The sequence below is a fragment of the Hyposmocoma kahamanoa genome, unplaced genomic scaffold (assembly GCF_003589595.1).
Source record: "Hyposmocoma kahamanoa isolate Upper Pololo Valley unplaced genomic scaffold, ASM358959v1 66, whole genome shotgun sequence".
Taxonomy (NCBI): Eukaryota; Metazoa; Arthropoda; class Insecta; order Lepidoptera; family Cosmopterigidae; genus Hyposmocoma; species Hyposmocoma kahamanoa.
In genome coordinates, this window is record NW_020653854.1 from 10670729 (window position 1) to 10695929 (window position 25201).

The 25201-nt window shown below is 35.7% G+C and overlaps 1 protein-coding gene across 8 annotated transcripts in view; it reads right to left on the bottom strand.

Moving 5' to 3' along the window:
* The window catches only part of LOC113231703 (fasciclin-1), a 116463-nt gene extending 101203 nt beyond the window's left edge, over nucleotides 1–15260 (bottom strand). For all 8 annotated transcript variants that reach the window (XM_026466177.1, XM_026466178.1, XM_026466175.1 and 5 more), the window contains exon 1: nucleotides 15022–15260. In XM_026466177.1, coding sequence (XP_026321962.1) covers nucleotides 15022–15126 — 105 coding nt within the window. In that variant the 5' untranslated portion in view covers nucleotides 15127–15260. The remainder of the gene's footprint in view (nucleotides 1–15021) is intronic.
* Nucleotides 15261–25201: the final 9941 nt, after the last annotated feature.

Genomic DNA, 25201 nt, shown 5'->3' on the forward strand with positions numbered 1-25201 from the left:
TGTTTTATTAAAAGCAAATAAACTAAGTATGTAGCGGGTACTTTTGCCAGCAATGCAGCAGCCATATAAACGCGAAGGAGGGTAACACGATAACGTCGGAGTCTTAGACAATGGACAGGGATGTCGTGTACAAGTCACGTCAGACGCGGCAAGAGCCTTTGAAAAACGCCAGCTCGACACGAGAATTTTCTCTTCACGATTTTGTACCCCATTATTTTAGATCAAGTGTTGAAGAGATTGTACGGTAACTGGAAATTTTATGTGCGCTTTGATGAGGACAACTTTACTGAAACTCTATACTGTTACTATCTATCTGTCTGAAATGAGATAAAACAAAAATATATTATTATGACAAAATAACAAAGACAACAGTACCGTATAGAGACGCATGTAATGAATATAATACAGATTTCTGGGCAGAGCATAACCTTATTCAAAGTGACGGAGCAATACATTAAAAAATGTACTGGACAATAATACAACATTAGGTTTCAAATTAGGTAATTCCTCGTACTATGAGTACATGTAAACCAAAACCAGGTTACACAAGTTTGTTTCCTAAATTAGTGACGCCCAGAGTCGAAACCGCTACACCACCTAGATAATCAGCTCTTACAAGTCATCTGGAAAATAGCTCAACTACTACTCTATGTCTTTAGATGACAACATTTTAAAGTTCCGTAAATGAATCCAATTAACTTTCAACGCAAAGCAAACCGAATAACTACGGAGAACCTTCTGAAGAAGCAAAAAAACAGCTGTTTCAAACATTTTGAATATATTATTACCATTTATTATCGAACAGCGGATATCTACATAAATTAGGAACTTATAATAACAATAATCACTTGTTTTCTGAACTAAAAGTAAGATTTTTTAAAAACAATTTTAGAAGAACTTTTCAGAATAAAATTTCGAATCAATTTTACAATATCGAATAATGCAATTTAATACTTCCCGCTTCTTGCGAAGTAGTTGTGCTAGATTCATTTTGGCACGTCGTACTGTCCAGCAATGTTTGTAATTAGTGCAATGTGCTGCGCGAATTGTGGTTTTGCTCAACAAATAACCACAGTTTGAATATGACATGTGTTAAATTAATATTTCCAATGAAAACTGTTTTCAAATTCGAAGTAGACAAGAATGTCTACTAGGAGCAGCAACAACTTACGTGTAGTATATGTACGTTATTATTAGCTGAAAAGTGGGGAGCCTACATTGCTTTTTCTTATAACTTTGCCTCACCGTCGTACATTATTCTAAAACTGACCCTGAAACAGGAACGGTCGTTACAGCTTCGGTTGACCAGAGGGCTCTGGCAACTACTTCCGCCGCATAATAACTTTAGCCATCCAAAGAGGAAACGCCGCCAGTCTCGTGGGTACAATGACCCTTAATGTGGCTCTCAATGTAATTTTGTATCTTCATCTACATGAGTTAGAAGTAGGAAAAATATTATTAGTTTTTTTTTCTATATAAGCATGTTCAGTAATTCGTGCCATTGATATAATAAAGCCAAAGTGCGTTTATCACGTGACAGTTATAAAAATAGTTACAAAAGCAGCAGCAGTAGAGCTCCTTGTGAAAGAGTTCGTCCAGGCAAGTACTGCCACCAAGCAGTAACGTCAGCATTACTGTGTTCCGGTTTTGAAGGGTAAGGGTGCTGGTGAAATTACAGGCACATGCGACTTGTCAACTTATATATCAGGGTGTGTGCGTGCGCAGTGGCAATGTCCCTCAGATCTTTGCTATTTAAAGCTCTAAGTGGCACTGTAACAGTAATGTACAGGCGTGTAGCTTACCATCAGGCGTACGACTTGTTTGTCCCGTCATTAGATATTATAAAAAAAACACAAAAATCGAGTGGTCCGAGGCAAAAGCCAGTAAATGCAGGAATTTTCATGAAATGAGTTATCTAATTAATTAATGATAGTGCATGATAGTGCGACGCACACTGCACATAATAATGAAAGGTACGTGAGACGACCAACTATGCGACGTGAGCGCATCGGGAGATTGTGCAAATTTGTGTGTCTGTACAAGGTGCACAGTGTACGCGTACACATACAAGCCCCGCTGCTACGTTTGTGCATAGTTACTTACCATACATGTCATTATTATACTACGCCTCGTCGCAAAACGACTGTTGCCGTCCATATTTAAAATGTACGACGATGAGTATGAAAGAAGGTAAAAACATTTTTTTCCCACGATACTCTAACCTGTCTGTTGTGACCCTAGAGGAGTAAGTTTCAGACATAAGTAATTGATATTGGAACTTACGTAACTATAGGAGTTTCGCGTCTGTATGTTAATTACATTTGTTAGTATTGTCTGTTATCGCCTAGGGTTTAACAGACGTCATTAGTATTCAGTGAAGCTTGTGACTACAACTTTGTACGTCTCTAATTTTAAACTCAAGTGTTGTTGAGCACACTAAGACAAAATACGCGTTGACTGCTCTGATTACTCACATGGGTATAATTATGGTGCTGTCTTTTAAAACTAGTCCACACAGAAATATGGTTAAATATAAGTTTTAAGCCCGTTTCGTTGGTAGTCAGTTCTGGAATGGGTACAAAATCGATTGACACGTACAGTAATTTAATATGATAATTATAAGGTATGGTTTGTCGCCAACTATTACTTACCAGTACCGTTGCCCAATGCAGGACCATGACGAGACCAACCCCAGTATAGGTCTTGGTATCGCACACTCAGTCTTGGTCATGGTCTCAGTCTTGCTGCAAGAGTCTCGCAAGTCTTACAACTACCTATTGCTACTTATCAAATTCTCATAATTTATTATTCCTCGACGGCAATAATAGGGTAGGTACAACTTTGAATACATATTAGCATTAGTATAATGACGAAAAATAACTGTACAATATTTTTACGGTCAATATGACCGTGCATAAGATTAATAAATAATACTAAAGAAATTTGACCCCCTTTGAATTTAAATTTGTTCTTGCTCAAATCTTGCACGGTCGGTCTTGGTCTTGCTAATAAAATTTGAATGGTATTGGTCGAGCAAAAATGCAAGAACAAGACCAAAACTGCAAGACCAAGACCGGTTTTGGGTAACACAACATGTTAGAAATTATATTATTTTATTAGAATCGTGAGTAGCAACATAAAGCAATATAATATTAAAATACTTAATACGTACATGTTATGTACATATACTGCCTATCTACAAAAAGCATATAAAAATCAATTCACAAATATAGCATCGTCTAAATAAAGTAAAAATTTTCGTCGTATCTGGTTGTGAATATAAAGAGCCTAAGTACATGGAGATACCACAGAATACCTGCACATGACACGTGACGGGAACATATTATGCGCGTCTCGACTATAACTAAATGCTATACGGTTTATTCTTTTGTAGTTTACCTTGGTTTCATATTATTATGAATGTTGGTGAAGTCTATATCACATTCTAAGGTTGATAGATTGTGAAAATATTTCTTCAACTTCTGTAGGTATATAGCAAAGTTTTAGATGTTATTAGAAGTTAGTAGACTCAAAGTTTAGGAACACTCCTTTTCCAAGGTCTCGTAATAATTAACAAGTGTTCGTTCTTTTGTTATTGTGTCGATACTTCTTCTATTTTAAGACTATATTGACTTTGAATAGTACGTTGCAAGCCAAGTGAAGGTGCTGCGTTATCTGTGGCCGCGTAGATATTTCCGTCGTACACGTATTAGGGCACAAGTGGCACAACAGCAAGTGCTACATAGATCGTGTTGGGGCACCGCAGTTACCCATTACACATCTTGTCTCTGCAGCGATCTACCTGAGTGCAAAGTCGAGGGCTACCACAGCGCAGAACGTAACCTGGTGGTACTCGCTCTGAAATGAGTTCGTGGCAAAAAATACATGCCAACAGTTATTTGTATCACGCATAGAAATGAGTTTAAAAATATATACATATTTACCCACTGGTTTTATTCTTCTTTTTTTCGGTATCTTTGAAATTTTGACTTCTGGTCTTGTAAGTTGATAAAGTTCTATAACGTCTGAGGCCTGTATCAATGACACACGTAATGACAAGGAGACGTTTTTGATAGATTTTTAGATAAAATTCTTAAACACGTTTTCCTAATAAGGCAATCAAGTCATGGCAAGGATGTATACCGTCATTTCTCTGCGAGGCACTTAATAAGTTAAAGGAAATATTTTGAGCGTAGAACGGTTTCACCCGCATCATTGTCACTTCGACCCCACCACGGTTATTTGCATCCATTTCGAACCCATCTGCAGGCGACTGACGTTTTTATAAATAACTATTTTGTAACTATCAGATTTATGTATCTTGTAAGCCTATATTGTGAGTATATGTTTGCACATTAAGTGTCTTAAAGATCAAAGGTATTGTTGGCTTTGAATCTCGTTTATTTGGTGCGTGAATTAACACTTCTTATCCGCCATAAGGGATCCTCTACGGGGGGGATTTCATAATGTAGTTATTTCTCAATTCCAAACAGTGAGCATTTTTCTAGGATTATTTTAGGAATTTCCTAGTATTAGGATAGGATGAGAACAAACGCCATTGTCAAAGTTTTTTGTTTTGTTTGTCACGAAGGTAGAGCCCAATTTTCAAATAATTTGTAATCAGTCTTATATCTAACAATACCTAACATCTACTATACACACACTCCCGCAAAGAGGAAACCCTGTATCGTGGATGGCATGGACACATGAATAGACAACCGCAAATTACACCCAAATTCACGAAAGAAATAAATGTAGCCCATACAAATAACCCCAGCACAGGAATCGAACCCGGGACCTATGCGTGTCAGACCAGCATTGTAACCATTCGGCCACGGAGGCAGTACATCTACCTTACCCTGCAAAATTTTGTTACAATTAAGAAACCAGCTCAAACGAATTGAACACTCAATCTTATGACTAACAAGACTAACATTTGAATGCCGGTCTAGTTACGGATTAGAAACAACGTACCTAAGTATTTCTACTACAGATAACACGAACATTAATGTCAAAAGTCGATATTAGCGCCAACGGAAGTCCTAGATCTCAATCATCGTGTCTTCAGAAATGCTAAACCCCGAAAACTGACTAACAATGAGTTTAAATGCCAAACTCAAAAAAGAAATAAAGCGGAAATACCTAATCAGCCATTCCATGAATGTCTTCAAAACAGCCTTTTAACATAAATGCGTGAGATTATGTGAAATGACAAATATCTCTACGCTAACGCTTTGTAATCTGTAATAATTCGTTAAAATATATTCGGAGAACAATGTAAAATTCTTTTCAGTATACTAACTACATTGATTGATGGTTCCATAGACAATAAACATAGATCTACTATTACGTACTGAGGTAAAGTTTAACATGACATGTGTCAGTAGTTTACTTATTTAGTAATTCATGAAGTTAACAGATACCTATTGATTATTGGTACTGATTTAAAAAAAATCATTATAGCTCACTAGTTACGGCATAAGAACTCACCAGGATTCTATAATCATCGATATTCAACATTCTATTCATAAAATTAAAGCTATACTTGAAATTAGGAAATAGTAAGATATTCATAGAAAGCCTAAAAAGCGGAAGAGTGAAATTAATGAATAAAACATGATCGCATTTGACTGTTTCATTTGATGTTTCAACTGAAAATATTATTTTCGTACGTGCTTTATAGATTTTTCCGCAACTACGTACAATACCTGGACACGCAGTCGAGGCGCTACTGCCATGTCACACACGCGTCACAGTTGCGCTACTGTAGCGCCACTATAAGCATCTTATTTGATGACACTTATTTGAGTAAGGGCTTACTTCACTAATTGGTACTGTAAAAGTGGCGCGCGTGTGAACATAGTGGCTCTGCAACTGCGATTCTAGATATTGTATGAAAATTATTAGTGGCGCGGCTGCCACGCCACAGACATGCCGCTGCAGCGCTTCCATAAGCATCTAATTTGAAGGCGCCCTAATATAACAATTTTTCTTATATTTTATTTCCGTTATACGGAACTTAAGTGTTAAACCAATGAAGTAAATAAACTACGCTCATAAAACATTCACGATACACTATACAAAGAAATCACGTTCGTCTCGTCTCAAACAAAAGCGAAAAAATACGGCCAGCACTCAATAATATTGAATGATTGTCATTTATTTTCCTAATTCAATAGAAATTGCGTTACGAGAGTGTGGCGGCTAAATGGTACGTTGGAATATGTTAAGATACTTTACCGTGTATCAGGTGCCGTGACGAGTGTAAAATACGAATGCGACAGATGAGTCTCGTCGAGTCACGCGCCCGCATCGGCCTTTATTGAATTCCTTCCAATTTATATATCGTCACCTACAGGAACTCAAGAGACAAGAAATAGTTTTTGACTTATTATTTAGTATCATAAATCGCTTTTGGCGTGATTTTTTTTATTTGTATAAAATTGTAGTCGAGTTCGAAAAGAGGGTACTGTTTTTTATAGACGCGCCAACAAGTTTATGCTTATTAGAATCGATCGTGTAAAGATAAAAAGCGTGCCAAGTAATACAATTATCATTTTTAAAATAAATACTCTAAAGTTATTATTATTCATGTAAAGATCGAACAAAAAAATGCAAAAAAAATCCTTCGGCCTGATAGTTGTTACAATAACAACAGCGTTGAGGCAACGACGTGGCTGCGCACCATAGTAACATTGAGGCAACATGCGCTGGTTTGTGTCCAATTGGGAAGAAGGAATTTTTCTTTGTATTTGTTCGATCTTTGTATTTATTATTACAATAACAAGCTAGTGCAGTATTTTAATTAAAATAGACGAATATCACGGCTGTAAAAATATCATGATATTCTATAAAAAAAAATAATTGCAAACACGTTAAAGATTTATAAAAATTTTTTTAAATGTCTGTTTCGAGAATTTAGACCTCTATAAGTAACTTAATAACTTTGAGTTACCTACACTTGTCTGATGCAAATATTTAGTTGCAATAAATATATTTTGGAAGTAAATTAATAAATTGTTATATTTCATTCAGTGAAATTAAATATTTTTTAACTGCCTCTGTGGACGAACGATTACCATACAACGACTGCCACGCAGAGGTCACAGGTTCGATTCCCGGACCGGAAGAAACATTTATTTCTCTCATTTCTCTCGTGAGTTCGGGTGTAATTTGTGGTTGTCTGTCCATGTGCGTGTCCATGGCACCCGCGACACAGGGTTTCCCTAGTGCGGGGCTATGTTGAGTGTGTGCGTTATTATTATATATATATATATATATATATATATATATATAATAAACTGTTATATTTAATTCAGTGGAATGTATTTATTCAGCGGCAATTTTAATAACAGTTGCACTGAACAATATTACAATTTATTAATATTTACTCTTCAACGACGAACAGTGATTGGTCGTAGTAACAACCGCACGGTAAATATTTAACACAAATTGTATATTGTAGAACTCTTTAATTACTCATATAAATGCCCAAATGTGACCAAGATCTAACAGTGATTACTTTAATTCGTGTAAGCGACCCATAAACTTGATTGCCCAATAATGAACCTATTGCCATAACCGTCGTTTACAAAGTTTCGAACTGGTAATGGCTCTTTTACGACTCCTGGATATACACCCAGATGACCTTTACGTTATTCGTAATGTGTATTTGGCGTATTGTTAAACAAACAATAACATTAACTAAATAAATTCAAGATGTGAAATGGAACAGTAATTCCGTACAATTATTCACGGTAATAATTACGTAAGAACATGTGACTATAAGAAGAGACAAATTATAGTAAATATAAATAAATAATGTGTGTGTGTTTTTGTTGTAAGCGACACGCCTGTCCATAACAGTTGCAGTGCCACCCAAAGCTTTAAACCGCAGATTTGAAGGGCATTGCAACTGTGCCCGTCACCCTGAGACATGAGCTGACAAGTCCCTTGTGCTTGTACTTTCACCAGCACCCTTACCTTTCAAGAGGAATAGGTAAGGATGCAGTACTTCCCTGGACGAACTCTTTCACAAGGAGCTATACTGCTGCTAATGTGTAATGTAATGTTTAATGTGTCTTTTTTTAAACTTAATACTATACTATACGAACGTATTTTCAAATCTTTATGTCAGAACGTCTAAATATTCACTAACACGCTATCATATTATCAATAAAGTGCAAATGGAAAACTGATGCTGCGATCATTTTCAGATAAAAAACTTAACGAATATCAAAGCGAGTTCATGTTTCATAAAATTTTTATACAGATGTTATTGAGACTGAATCATTTTCATTACGGTTCCTTTACGTTGTACAATATATAAAACCAGTATAAATCAATGCAATGATGCATTGAGATTATTAAGATTTTATTTAGGCAAAAATCACACACACGCATTTGATCTACTTTTCATACGCAAAGTTGTTTGCCAATGCGGGAAATAAAATGTGTGTAATAGGGTTGAAAAATGTGATCAATTCCATTGTTAATATTTAACTGTCGTTAACAATACCAGGAATATAAAAATTTAATCCAACTAAGCATGTACGCATTAACTGAGTCTGCCTTTAAGTTCCATTTACGTGGTTCACAAGAAGAGTTATTAAATACTTCAGATCAAGTCCCGTCATAGCAGCATTTCAAGTCGGATATCATCTACCGTGTAACATGCAACATTTTCCATTAACATTTTTCCTCCAATTACATGGCTGAATGAAATTCGTACACAAAATATTCAGGAAGAGTCATAAATATTTACGTTCTGTTTGTTTTTGTAAGTAAACGATTTTGAGTGAAACGCGAATACCATTGCACCAAATCGTTGTACAAAATTGTTTAATAAACGTCGCTGTGATTGTCTCGTAATAACAATTTCTGACGACCCACATGTCTCGAGTTCCCTTTAAGGTAATCTAATACCGTTGTAATTCGTAACCTTAACAAAGGAAGCTCAAACGAAATTAAACCATCCGGTGATTGACGAAGGGACCTGTTGTCCGCAGTAATTACGCGCTCAAAGGAAGCGGTAAGACGAGCGCTGCTCACATAGTCCAAGTAATTGTTTATGTTTATTTTTATTATCTTGAAACAACTACATCATCAAATACCTAAAATGGAAAGTATAGGAAACAGATGAGACCCCTGCACGACACCGCAATAGAACAACAAAGACAGCCACCGAAAATTCTTGTCAAATTTTAATGATTAACGTAACTTCGTAATTTAATTTCTCAAATTGTAATTAAGGCTTAAGGTACGTTTAGAAATCTTCAGATTTTGTTTTCATTTTCAGAAATTCCTCCGAAAAAGAACTGTGCAGTGAGTTAAGATTCGAAATTTCTTTTTATTAGGGTAATTTTATATTCGTCCTCACGCAAACAAACGTTACAGGTTTACAATTTTGTGGTGAAACATACCTATGTTTCACCACAAAATAGAAGACAAGAAAGATAACGGATGCAATCGTTTGAGACGTTCAGTTTAAATATGCAACTTAGACGTATACATAAAGAGCTTATTAAATCGTCGCCGTCGTTGTAATTGTCTGACTCCATTAATCTAGAGAGAGCTATTAATATATTAAAAATGTATTGCGTATTATATTACGCATCTTCTACTATTTGCAGTTTCTCTTCAAGCACTGCAGGCTTAGTTTAAGTTGCTATGAGTACGATTTAATCGGCACATATCAGGTTAATGACACTTCCGTTGACCTTGACACCACAATTCAGGTCTACCAAGACCCTACCTCTACCTCTGCCATCATCGCTTTATGTTAGAAAGAGTGAGTGACATAATGCGACCTGTCGCATTTCTCATCTAATATCACAATGTTCTGTGAATATAACACTCTCTTTAGATTCTTTCCCTTCAATTTTGACAATTTATCATTAGTTTCAGTATAGGTTTTTTTATTATATGCCTCTCTCGCCCTTCCTGATGTCGTTTTAAGTGTGCTACTAGGCATTAAGGTTGAGCTTCACTGAAGCATATAAAATTAACAAATACCATTTGTACAGAGCAATTACATCGCATACTCAAGGTATAATGTCAATGAAGCCGAACTACCAGAAATATAACCAGAAAGTAAATTAGATTTAAAGTTATTATTTGGAAAACATATTCGATATTTGACAAAAATCTATACAGAAATAAAGAAATTTGTCGTCGCTGCTACGCAAAATTCGGATATAATTTTTAAGTAGCAGTAGATTTCCTTGTGAAGTGTTTCCAGGAAACTGCCACCTTTCCTCTTTCTGCTGCCTTCCCTATTTTTACCGCATTACCTATTTCTGCCGGCAAGCAGTGATCTGAGCATTACTGCGTTCCTCAATTATCTATCTTCCTAAAATCGAGAAATATGACTGACGGAAAATTATGACAAATGAAGCCGTTAATAATATACTCGTTTTTACTAGTACCAGTTTTAGCAATAGTTTAGTAGCAGTAGAGCTCCTTGTGAAAGAGTTCGTCCAGGGAAGTACTGCCACCTTAACCATTTCTGACGCCAAGCAGTGATGTGTGTATTAATGCGTTTCGGTTTTGAAGGGTAAGTGTGCCGGTGAAATTAGAGGTACGTGGGACTTGTCTCTTAGAGTGACGGGTGCAATGTTGGTGCTCTTTAGATCTTTGCAGTTTAAAGCCCTGAGTGGCACTGTAACTATTATGAGTAGGCGTGTCGTTTACCACCAAGCGCACGACTTGTTCGTCCCGTCCCTTGATATCATAAAAAAGTTCACGACATGTAAATTAGTGTCACGGATACTGTCGCATACCAAAATGTGATTATACCATATTATTACAACATCTATAATTACTATGTTAGAGTACACAATGGAAAAGCGGAGACAATAGGTGTCAGTCCATGCGTTGAGGTACATTATGGTCATGTTTGAGTCATATGTATTTCTGGAGTATTAATATAGATTTAATTAGTATATAAATAAAATCCCTTCAAAATTTCACCACGAGGTATGTGTAGATCAAAACAACACAATTTAAATTGTTTTTTATAGTAGCTGGATTAAGTGCTATATAATTAATATGTTATGTTATTTAAAAATAGAAAAGGTAATTCACCGTCTACTTACGCCTTTTTTGGGCAATAAAATGACCCTAAAATCGAGGAATATGACTGTGGAAAAATTATAACAAATGAAGTCGATGATAAGGACTGAAAGAATTATACTCGTTTTGACCAGCAGTAGCAGTAATTTCAGCAGTAGTTTAGTAGAAGCAGAGCTCCCATTTCTGCCGTCAAGCAGCAATGTCAGCATTACTGTATTTTGGTTTTGAAGGGTAAGGGTGCTGGTGAAATTACAGGCACATGGGACTTGTCAACTTATTTATTTATTTTTATCTCAGGGTGACAGGAGCAGTGTCTCTCGGATCTTTCCAATTTAAAACTGTAAGTGGCACTGCAACTGCTATGGACAGACATGTCGCTTAACACCAGACGCACGGCTTGTTCGTCCTGTCACTTGGTATCATAAACAAGAATACCAGAATTGTTAATTTCATCTTCTAAATGTTCAATAATTTATTTAAAATATAACTTTATTTAAAGACACCAACACTATTGACTCCACTAACATTTTTAATTGCAACCAAGTGATTCATCCCTAGAAAATAATACAAATAGTTTTTATACGAGTACATACTCCCAAGTTCTTTAAGATGGTAACAAAAAACAACAGAATGGTGAATCATAGTTTCGTAACAAGCGTTTAAAAAAGCAGTCTATATGGTTGTTGATCTACTTTTTGTCAGACAACCACATCATTCATCATTACCTGTACTCAAAGCAATGTATTCCATGCACTATGAGTACTTGAGCAACGGAATTCACACCGGGGCATTGTCCAGAACACCCAGACCTCAGAATCAATTTCAAAAAGTCCATTCCCAAATTTGTCTTTCTGGGAGTGGAACCCGGGACCTCCTCATCCAGCGTCCGACTGTTGGGCCACCGAGATCGTATTTTTTTTTTGTTATGCCTCACAACTATAATGAGTGTTATTCGTAAGATTAATTAGTTTGATCAAAACATTCTCGTAACCTCTTCGAATAATGCTAATGTAACCAGAAAACCGAAATCAGAATCAGTTTAAAGAAATTCCTTTCCTAAAGTCTTAGCGACAATCGAACAAGGGATCTTCACCGCTGAACCACCCAAAAGTCGATTGTGGTATTTATTTAATGGTATGAATTTACTTGTAATAATCCATCAGCGGGCCGAGTATTCGGTCAAAGGGCTTAATTATTCATCAGTCTCAATTGCTTGATTCACAAGATTAATATTGAAGTTCTAATTGGCTCGTCCGAGCTAGAGCATCACTTTATAATCGAATTAAACTCAAGTTATTCTATTTCATTATTTCCCAAATGAGTTTTGCCAACATAATAGCTCGGAATCACTTGTTATGGTAATCCCTTAAGGACTTTAAGCAAAATGATGCATGAACCAAAATACTTTATTGGTTTTATGATGATCTCGATAAGTATCTGGTCCGAGGAGGGCAATTCAATCATCGTTTCTTTACTGGCTTAAAAGAACTTTTGATAGAGTAGACGACTCGGTAACTAATGCCAGATGTCAGTTTTTGTGCTGGGCAGCATTTCTTTAAAACTATTTAACGCAAGTCATTCCCAACTGAACATGCGCCAAATATGACGCAACCATAAATCTTAATGACATTGGTCGAAAGCGATGAAACTTGCAAGAAAAACTTTACATAACTCGTTAAAGTATGTTACAGTTGTCGTTAAAGTTAAAGTGTACTTACTAAACAGACTGGAAGCGATATAAGCTGTCTGCTATCGACAAAAATGTAATCTTCAGACACAATTGTACGCACCATTTGTAGCGGTAGAATAGGTAAGAATTCGTCCAGGACGCTACTACGACCTTATTTATTTCTGCCGCCAAGCAGTGATGTGTACATTACAGGGCGAAATTACAGGCACATGGGACTTGTCAACTTATGTCTCAAGGTGACAAGCGCAGTAGCAGGGCCCCTCAAATCTTTGAAAGCTCTGAGTAGCACTGCAACTGTTATGAACCGGCGTGTCGCTTACCATCAGACACACGACTTGTTTCATCCTGTCACGGCATCATAATAAAAGTACTTGGCAATTGTCGACACAGACGAGAACGGAACATTCTACACAACAACCTAGTTGATACATCTTCATTTGCCCCACCCAACACTGTTAACTAGCAAAAAGGTCGCCGCTATAAAACCGTATTAGAAAAACCACTATCCAACAAAGAAGTTCGGAAAGCCTTGCTCTTGCTTAATAGTATGCAAATGTTAATGGTCGACCCAAGTACGGTTCAAGAGCATTGCCGTGCATGCCACCGGTGGTACTGCGGTACCTTTTAAATGATGACACTTAATCTACACTCACCTATTTCTCATGACCAAAATTACATGACCGGAACGACATGGGTACTTTTAAAATGTCAATATAAAGCTTTACTATTTAATTTGCCATTATTTAAAGAACGCCTAGATAGTGGTAACAAATATCGAATCGAGTGGTACATTTTTAAAGTAACAAAGTAGGTCAATGGTAGCAAACAAATAATTTCTAAGAAATAACGCCGTTTACGTTATATTATTTTCTCCGCAAAAAATAATAGGAATTATGTAAATGTTCAAGTTCGTATGTTTATACCACAGACCATATAAAATTATAGAAATAATATAACGAAGAAATAACGTTTCAGATTGTATACAACATAGAGATTTAAATAAATATAGAACAGAAATGTTACAAAAAAAGATTTCACTATTGTAAAGGACGGGATCAAACCCCATTATCTGAAGCGCGAAGCCCACTGTCGTAACTTTCCTCATCACTTTGAAGAAAACGAAACTTAGAAGTGCGTTTTCTCCTTGGATTATTCACTTAAATCGCAAAAATTATTACGAGAACCACGTCAACAACACATTATAAAATTGATGTCTTCATTACAGTTTTATTTATCAAAGAGACTTGCAAATTAGGTAATGTTACAAAATACTCCCTTACATATAATTCAAGTCACCTTGGATTTTTATTTTAATGAGCTAGAATACGAAAACTTTGTTATCAACGAAGAAAAATTTTCCCCCGGTTTTACAAATCCATATTTTCAACAAGGACATGCAGAAATATCGTTTAGTATACCGGTTTCTAATTGCATATTAGTTTCTGATCATACGAACGCTTTTTAAACGTAGGTCATTTAATGCTGAAAATACAAGCTGGCTCGAATTATGTATCCAAGAGTATATTATAGTATTATCTTCAGTATTACCTATAGTCATAAATTGTTCGCAAGGACAATAAAATCAGAGCAAACCCAAATTCTTATTTTTGAAATAAAATACCTAGCGCCGTTTTTTCGTGACATTTGCACCTGTCTTAAATATTTATCTTCTTTATAAAGCAAATAAAAGATCTCTACAACAGAAACATTTGAGAGTGAAAGTACAAGCGCTCTTGTTTCGCTCGCGAACTGAAAAGGCCTGTTTTGCCGTTAAAGCCCCGTGACTCACGACGGACCAGGTGGCTAGCGATAAGTCTATCTCACGATAATCAAGTGCAACTGCTAAGTTATTATATTATGCGAATTAAAACAATTGATATAGCCAGGCTAATATAAATTCTATCCAAATTACCAATAACAATTCATAACTGACCGATGCCGACCCGTAATATAGGCCACACTTTGACCTAAGGTAAACTAAAACTTGCATAACAAAGTAGTGGTACCTATACGATTTTATTGTGTATAACTAACATAAGCAGATTGATTATGTATGTTGCAATTACCTAGTGTGAGATTCTGATAGGTTGTAATATGTTTTTTCTGTTATAAAAGCAGCTAGAATTAGACAGAAACTTTGTAAAGGTACTTTTTTAATTCCCAGGCTCATCATAATGTAATATAAATTCATGATAAAGCCACAAAAATGAGCCGCAAAAAACAAAGTGAGAACAAAGTTGCCAGAAAGTTTTAAATACCTGCGAGAGGTCCGCGTCCTCCCGAAGTCGCTCATAGATGGTCAATTTCCTGTCGGCGGTCACCAGACCGGCGAATAACACTAATAACAACACTAGTCCACCCATATTAGCACGGTTTAAATCCAGATTTCACAGAGAAACACTTGCAGGATGCATCTGCGAGGTTGGTTTGTTGTTTGATCTCGGAACGCGCACAATACAAGGGCGCGAGGCGGTAAGTGCCGGATCGCCGCGCGGGAGGTACTGACGCGCCAACTTGACGCACGGCAAATCTCCCCTCCCGCTCACACGACAGTCAGGAACCGGTGCAAGAACGAGCTAGGCCATCCAGTACCAGTACAGTCATCAATGATGACCGTTGAGGCTCGAAAAATAAGACTCTACAATTATTTTTGCAGAGATAGCACACCTAAAATAGGCCCATTGACTCCCTGGCGCCTCTAATTTTTTTTTAAAGTACAAAGTTACTTATGTTGTTAATGCGATGACTAATCCGTATTGTTCAATTACTTTTAACATGTATTAACATAAATACTATAACTTATTTAAGCACAAGTTTTGTATTAGTTATGTTTGGCATAAACGTGTAACAGAATCGTGCACGATTGAATGATTTTATTCAACTCAACACCAGTAGTACGCAAGGTACTACGTTTAACATGTAATTTTAACTGGTTACTTACATATCAACGGTTAAAAGACGACTTGATTTAACCGACATTTTCGTCACTTTACAGGAGAGCATTTCAAAGTTGTTTTCTTTAGAAAAGAAATCATTGTGTATTAGTTATTAGAAGTATATACAAAATGTATTACATTTTTATTATCGGTTTAAAGTAAGTAAAAGGACTCAAATAACGTACGTTATAACATTTGTGTGTGAAGCAAAATGCTTTACGGTACAATCACTATCAATTTTGGTTTATATAAAAAAGCATCAAAAGACGTTTTTATAAAAATAAGTGGAAAAGACTGAATGGACACGAAGACAAATTATTAACGCAATAAATTAGATTAATATGCCTAGTTTAAAAAAAAATACTGAGAAAATTATGTCCGTTAACCACAATATTCGAAATTGCTCCTAAACTCGCGATGGAGTTAAACGTCAAAAAAGTTCTTCAATTAACGTGAAACATAGATCAACAGACGCGGAAAAAATAGCTGATTCCAATTATGTATATAACTAAATCTCGCCCAAAATATCGCTTGTGTCAATCCGCCTTTTAACCGTCAATATGCAACATGTATTGTAATGTCAAAAATATAGTAATAAGTATAGTAAAAAGTATAGTAATGTAAAATGATGGTATAGTGACAAGGATAGAGATGATGCTTCGATGGATTGGTCATGTAGAAAGAATGAATGTCGGTAGACTGACGGCACAATTTCACAGAGCGGATGTGGCTGGAGGCGTGGGGAGAGGTAGACCTCGGAGTACATATCTCAATCAAATTGGGGATGTCCTTAAAAAAGCCCGAGTTAAAAGTATGAGGAATAAACGGGCATTTATGAAGAGACTGATAGATAAGGAGGAAGCGAAGGAGGTTTGTCAGGAGCGTTGCAGGTGGAGGTCCATAGTCTCTGCCTACCCCTGTGGGAGAATAGAGGTGTAGGTATGTACTTACTTATCGAATTAATCGTGACCATGTGCCCTGTAAAGGGCCCGAAACGTTGGTTTGTTTGAAAAAAAAAGAAGAAATTATTACGCGATTTAATATTTTAAGTCTATTATATTATTTTTATCTTCGCTCAACATGGAATGTCCGTGCACATCTTTATATTTCTTGCCTAGAAATAAAGGCTCATTGTTAATAGTGTGATGACGTCACAGGTGAGGTATTAATGTTTTACCTGAGGCACTCGTTCGAGCCGAACGTGACAGGAACCGATTATGGCCCATTGTTCCCTATCGCGCGGGATCTTCGACTTTTGAATTTTACGGAACCGTATTACGAGCTGATTATCGCTGTTTTGTGTTACCATCCCAATTGTTATTGCCTTTATAACGAATAAATGACAGCAGTAACAACGCGTTTTATCTGTTACATGTCTTTTTCTTAAAAAAACGACCTTACGAGTTTGCTTATCTGTTTTCGCTGTTTTATTTTCATTGGACAATTTATGTGCCTTATTCATTTATGTGTCCAGTTTTATTAAAATCGGTTAACGGAAAGCGGGTGAAATTCAATAAAACGGATTCATTCCCTAATTTTAGAACTGGAATATTTTCTTCAAATTTTAAATGTAAAACATCTGAAGAATCTCCTTTTCAACAAAAAAAAAATCATCGAAATCGGTTCGCAAATAACCTCGTCTTTTTTTGAAGTCGGTTAAAAAGGAACGTAATCATCATACTCAAATTCTAACTCAAACTCATATAATCTTTATTATATAAGCAAGCAAATTACTCTTCAAATCGTCATTATAATTAAACTCTACTACACTTTCTTCGGCAGATTCACCCGAGAAGAATGTGCAAGAGTTTACTCTTTGTGCATAAACATATGTATACATTTATTTTAAAGATGAAAAAATGCCGTGGTGGCTAATGGTTTGACCTATCGCCTCTCAAGCATAGGTCGTGACTTCGAATTCGGATTCGCTCTAATTAATTTTTCGGAATTTATACAAAATTTAATTTGACATTTACTATGAGCTTTTCGGTGAGACAAAACATCATAATGAAACCTAAAAATAATGAAACCTGCACGTCGAAGAAGGTTCACAATCCTCGGAAAACGTGTGAAGTCCCCAATCAATTAAGCTGTCGCCTGAGGGAAGCTCATGCCCAGCAGTGGATCGTATAAAAACAATGGGTTGACAACGATTTCGAATACGATAGGTCAAGAAAACCTGCAAGAGCTAAACTCTACCGTGGATTTTAGTCATACAAGTATGCTGAAGCTGTATAATTATATAGGAATCTTGTTAGAATTAAACAAAGATATCATGATCACGAAAGAGTTTGTCCAGGGAACTACTGCCACCTTACCTATTCCTGCCGCCAAGCAGCAATGTCAGCTTTACTGTGTTCCGGTTTTGAAGAGTTAAGGGTGCTGGTGAAATTAGAAGTAGTAGTCAGTGCCCCTCAGATTTTTGCGATTTAAAGCTCTGAGTGGCACAGCAACTGTTATGCACAGGTGTGTAGCTTTCCATTAGGCACACGACTACTTGTTCGTCCCGTCACTTAATTTTAGAAAAAGAATGTACTGGCACGGTTAAAGACTTGTATTAGTCTAGAGATATTTCAGATTACACGGGTAATTACCGTAGAGATTCTCCATAGTATTCTTATGTGAAACTATTGCAGCATGTCCTTTTCGCTTTTGTTAGTCAAGTCGCACCCTAGGTGTAATAAAGCCACATCTGCATAATGGCAACTTTCCAGTAGAGATTTAAAGATTCTACGTACAAATTACTTATGACTTTTTTAAGCTTAAATACGAGGGTTATAAAATTTCACTTATACATAATTTGTTTCATGTAATTCGTATTATTTTTACGACTTTCATATGCCAAAAGCACTTGTGACGTATGATCACAATGTGGCTTTATCGGAATGAGGTGCATTACGTGCTTGTTTATAATTTTCATACAGTGTTATACTATATTATAGTAACAGATAGATACATAAAAAAGTAAGAAGTTTGTAAATAGAAAATTTGGCCATGTGGTCACCGAATGCTTCTAGGCAATCCGACAGCTCGTTCGCTAGAAGTTTCGCCCGTAGCCCCCAAGGACAAGCAAGATTGGCGTATTTGAGCTGAAAATGAAAATCTGGATATTTTGGAACCAACATAATAACCGAATCAAGAAAAATTCAGCTTTTCCATATAACAAATAAAATTAGAGTAGTAATTTTTTTTTTTCTAAAAATAATACTTTAAATTGCTCTCCTGTTATATTTTCCAAATGTACGTTACATGGTTTCCCTTTCCAGTGTTGATATAACAAATGAAAAGATAAGAAAATAATTGACAACTCCCTTCAAACATACCTTCTGAAAATGCGTACACTAAAACTATATTAAATTTCCTTTGTTATAATTGACACTATATACTTAATGACACAAAATTTATTGCAATGTAAATGTGATGGTATTGTTATTATTATTTTGACTTAGGCAAGAGATGTCTTAAAATCGTGTGCTTTCTCTTTCTCTTCTAGGGGTCTAAAGCACAAAATTGTGCATATAAAGATGTAAGACAACCAAGTAACAATGTATCTAATAAATATGAATAATACATTATACGTCCCATTGCCAGCCACGGGTTTTTTCTGACGGAAAGGTTTAGACCTGTTTAGACCTTCGTCTTGTTTGTGGACTAAATATTAACTCATTTTCCGTGAGTTCAGAACCTTCTTCGATGTGCAGGTTCCATCACGATATTTCCCTTCACTGTTAGCAAGAGGTATTGCTACTAAATATTCAATAATATACTTAGAAATTAATGTCGTAGTACATTCGATGCTCTCAGATACCTGACCCCTAGCCAACCCATTTGGTTCTGAGAGCCTTCTTACGCATTCAAAAGAAAATTTAAAGGAATTCCAGCCTTTTGGTTGAAATTTATATACAGGGTGTAATCGTTAAGTGTGCCCAGGCGACTATTCCATGAATATATGAGATAGCAAAAATCTTTTAACTGATATCGAAAATGCCTTACCTAATGAGTAAAACAACATCAACAAATAAAAAAAATTAAAACTAGAAATATTCATAATTTTAACGTTAAACGCTCTCATAGATTGAATATGACATGCTTAGGGGGGCATTAGTTTAGAACAACTGCTTCGAATGCAAAATTTTGTACATAATGAAAAATAAACATCACTTTACTTTGATTCAATTAAAATATAGTTTTACTACTTTATTTATAGCAATCTTATCTTCTCTAATCTAATCTATCTTCGTTATCTGTAAACTTATTGTTATCTCTTTAATAGATCAACTTAGGCCTCTCTACGAATATTATATCAAATGTATGGGAGCGTATAAGGTAAACATTTTGTATATTCCTAGTTTTATTTGTAAAAGTTACAGGTGTCGTTTTCCTCATTAGGTAACGTACTTTCGATATCAGTTTAAATGCTTTTGATATACATACACACTTAACGATTACACCCTGTATATGTAATGTAATTAAAGATCAAGTTGGCTAAAACGTCAGTCACTAATGATGCTATAAGGAAGTCATACCAAAATGAATTGTACGGCTCACAGGTTAAATATTAAGTAGCAGTAGACCTCCTTGTGAAAAAGTTCGTTCAACGTACTGCCACCCTAACTATTTCTGCCGCCAAACAGTAATGTAAGCTTTATTGCATTCCGGTTTGGAAGGGTAAAGGCACATAGGACTTGCCAGCTTCTGTCCCGAGGTGACTGGCGCGGTGGTAGTGCCCCTCAGATCTTTGCGTTTTAAAGCTCTTAGTGGCATTGCAACTGTTATGGACAGGCGTGTGTACGACTTGTGACTTTTTAAAATAAAAGAAAGTTTGTTGAACACGTTTTTCACACTGATGCACTCAGAACCAAATATTGTATATGTACCGACTAGGTTAAGAATGCAAGTATCTTAGAGCCCGTTCTTCCATTAGGCTATCACCACACGAATCAAACTAAATGATAATTTGTTCCTCTATTTTGCTATACTGATAGTAATTGTATTTTCATCGATCATGTACATTTATATTTATATCTTACAAAAATAAATGTCTTAAAGGAAACGAGCCTTAATGTAACTTTATATTTATATACAAAAGAGAATTTATTTCCAAGGACAGATCTGTACGGAAGAAACGAGATAAAGCTAGAAAGGTCGGAAATCGCAAAATAAATACATAATTGAAACAAATAAATTTTCTGTCACGTCGAAATATTAGCAATCTAATGTTCAAATCTGCATGCTCTTACATATTTATTGTATAATACATTAAAATTTGGTTATATGGATACAGTAAGTCATGTAGTATGTATTCTATACTGTTTGCATATATTGGCGTGTAAATTATGTATCATATTGGAAATGGAACTGAAATTCGGATCTAAATTCATACTCGTCCGAATGGTTTAATTAAAATAATAGTTTTTTTTTAAAATGTGTAGTAATTGTGAATATCTAAAAACTCAATACTTTGATTACAGTTATTGAGATTTTTTTATTAAATGATTTTTTTTGATATGATTTCATAATCTTTAAAAAAAAATTTTTTCTACGACCCGGTGGACTTGAACCCACGACCATGCTGCACCGTAGCATATATTGCTCTAAAAAAAAGGAAAAATCTGTGTGTTTCGATCTTTGTATAATCGTAAAACTTTAATTATAGCTTATTATTATTATTATTATTTTGCGATAAAAAATCTGAGGGGCTCTGTCACTCTGAGACATAAGTTGACAAGTTCCATGTGCCTATAATTTCACCAGCACCCTTACCCTTCAAAATCAGAACACCGTAATGCTCACGTTACTGCTTTACGGCAGAAATAGGTAAAGTTTGTCATTCATGCACCGCCTGTTAATTTTTGTAAGCCCGGCTCCCTGGTTAACTGGTAAATAATGCCTAATGATGTTAAGTCCGCTATATATACTGTTTTGCGTGCAATATAGTTTAAATAAATTTAAAAAATGTTTGTCGCAACGTGAGGAAATTTCATTTCTTGTAAAGGTTATTCATTAGTTTATGATTTAAATGAAAATAATGTTAGATAATTATAAGGGCCCATTCAACATAATTGCCAACGATTCACTAAAGGATTTTTTTTTCTCCAACGTAATGATGGGTATTGCTATAGGTTGATTTTGCTGCGTATCTACATCGGTTTACTTTCTTTAACCCTTAAACAAACGCAAGCCTCAATGCCCTATCTATAAAATATTGCAGAAGTTCCCTGGTAATTGAGGGTCGTAGATGACTACAATTGCAAGATAATACATTGCAATTTTTTTAAAAGAGGTACGTCATATTCTTTTAATGGTAAATATGATACCATTACACGTTTAGAACTTGAGAATGTTTTATATTGTAAATCGATTACTTAAAAAAAATAAGGACGTACATAATTTACTTTTATTCACTACTATGTAGGTAGGTAGTATGAGTACAGAAAGACCAAACCCTGGTAGGTAATACGAGTACAGAAAGATGTAAGGCAACTGATAAGACGTGAGTGCGCGCTTGTAAATGCTTACAGGGAGCCCTTCTGCTAATGAATTTGCTAAACTGCATTTATTCGGTCACCGTATTCAATATGTAAACTTGTCTCGGAAATCAATAATAATATTATGTATTATTATGTAAAATATTATATGTGTTTAGTCTCTAAATGGAATTAGGTCAGCACTTAGTACATATTATACACTAATATGGCGAACGGCTAAGGAGTGGAATAAATTCTCTGTCTGAACACTTATTTCCCGAACGCAATAACTTAGGCCCTTTCAAGGCAAGAGTGAATAGGCATTATTTAGGTATGCATGCAACATCGTCGACCTTATTATTGTCACTTTCCATCAAGGGAGATGGATGTTAAAAGCGCACTTATTTTTATGTTAAAAAATACTTAAGAAAAATATATATGATATTCTCTAGACAGTTACCACTACGTTCTACGTAATATTTTACAAGATTTCGAATTTCTGTGACCATTCTAGCGGCTTAGGGCCTCTTCACATAAAACAAGAGATTATTCAGTACGTCAGTGCTAAGCCACGAGTCCCGGAAGTTAGCACATTAAGTCGCGAAACTCCGGGGCTTTGGGATAAAGGAACTTTTTAAGAAACTTACTTCCTTTCAGTCAATATTACGTTTACTTTCGTCATTATGAACTATCGAAACGTTTTATTTCATCCATTTAAAGTTTTAGAACCATAATCCTTTGGGTTACTTTCTTTCTTTATATTTTTTTTCACTGTGTAAAGCCGCTCATTATATAAGTTGTTAACTTAGTAGTGTTACACTCGAATCTGGCGGTGATTCCACTTATTAACACGAACAGCTCAAAGTATTAATAGGTCTCTACTGAAATCGAGAAACAATAATTGGCTGTTCGTTATTAACTGTTCACTTCCGCTTGACTATATTATACACGAAACCGCAAAAAAAATTGTCTATACATGGAACTACTTTTTTCGTGGTTCATATACATATAGTTTGTATGCAGCGTGGTTGTGTGGTGCACAAAAGGACCTCGCACGACGTTCCAACCCTCGGCTGTACGTCTGGCGCACTATGAGCAACAATCGACGAGTACCTTACTCAGATTGGCAAATCCTTTCACCACGACGGGAAGCATTATAGTGCATGCTACCGGTAAGATGAAACGAAAAAAATTAATTTGTCATTATATTATACGTGTACTATAAGTTTCCGGAATGAATAAGAAAAAAATACTATAAATGGTTAGAAATGAATTTATTGTTCCTCAAAATATTCTCCGTTAGCGTTAATGCACTTTTTCATACGAATGAACCAATTTTGAAAACATTTATGCCACTCCTCCGTGACAATCTCTGAAATATATTTTTCATACTCTTCGACAGCCTCTTCAGGTGATGAACGTAACTGGTTCTTAATTTTTGGAAATAAATAAAAGTCACAAGGTGCCAGGTCGGGACTGTACGCGGGATGGCTCATAAGGTCATCGTTGTTCCCCTTCAAAAATTAATTTGTCTGTCTGGCCGTGTGAGAACTGGCATTATCGTGGTGCAAGATAATACGGAGTTTACGGTTATTTTTACGGAGTTTGTCAATAACTTCCGGCAAACAAATGATCGTGTACCAATCACTATTCACAGTACAACGATTCGCCGCTGCAACAGTAGCCACATGTCCAATTTATTAAAAAAAGAAGCAATCATCCGCTTAGAGGCGCTTTGCACGCGCGCCACTTTGGTTGTTTTCGGTTCATCTCGAAAAACTCATGCGCTCGATTACTGCTTTGTTTTGGGATCGTAACTATAAATCCATGTTTCGTCACCTGTTACTATGTCCCACACCAAATTTGACGCCCCTTTGTTGAATCTGGTAAGTATGGCATTGACCAAGTGACGCGATCCGTTTTTCGAGCCTCAGTCAAATTGTGTGGGATCCACCGAGAGCACAGCTTTTTCACACCCAAATGTTTGTGTAGTATTGATTGTATTTGACTCATGCCTATCCTTAAAGATGCCCGAATCTCATGGTATGTCACATGCCTGTCTGTTTTGATCATACGGCGCACAGCATCGATGTTTTTGTTATTCATAGCAGTGGACGGGCGACCATTACGATATTCGTCACTGAGATTCCTCACGACCACGTTTGAATTCTGCAAACCAGCTATAAATAGTCGTCTTGCATGATGCTTCATCGCCAAAAGCAGTTTGAAGCAGAGCGAAGCTCCGCTAAGTTGTTACATTACACTTAAAGTCGTAGAAAATCATACTATAAAAATTTTCACGAGTTAAATCCATGGTGATGTAGACAACCAATTTCTAAAATGGCGCCACAATGTAAAAACAAGTGACAGTCAGATGAAACAAACTGTATTCTACAGCCAAAGAGTTCCATTTTCAAACGTTATAATTATTTTTTTAATATTATTGTTTATGTTAGTGGCCAGTTCTGGAAACTTATAGTGCGCCCTATGTATTGTATACTGTCAAAGAAAAATAAGTTCATATATGGTTCATATACAAACTTCTAAAATTAAATTATTTGTTCATATATGGAACAATTTTTCTTGATATGGAACAATTCGTAGAGGCAATCTTAGTAAAACTTCTTCACATTAATAGGTCGATTCTACTCTTCGGTTGTAACACAATTATGTTAGCACCCTATATATTTAAATATTTACCGGGTTGTACCAATTTATGAACGAAAAGTAAAAATGTTTTCATTTCTTATGCTCTACATTTACAATGCTTCGATTACAATATGCCTGTATCTACATCATTATGATTATGAAAGGTATTACTTCCATAATAGAATTACTTCAATAATAATTTGCAAAAAAAACAAAAATAAACAAACAATATATTCTAATTAGAGTGAAGGTAAATATCGAGAGATGTTTCGCAAACTTTTCAAAGGCATATACAGTCGAGAACCCGTATTGAACTAGTGAAGTAAATACGGGAGAGAACACGTAGATTTCCTCTTTAAGAAGAATTTACATTCCATATCTTTATT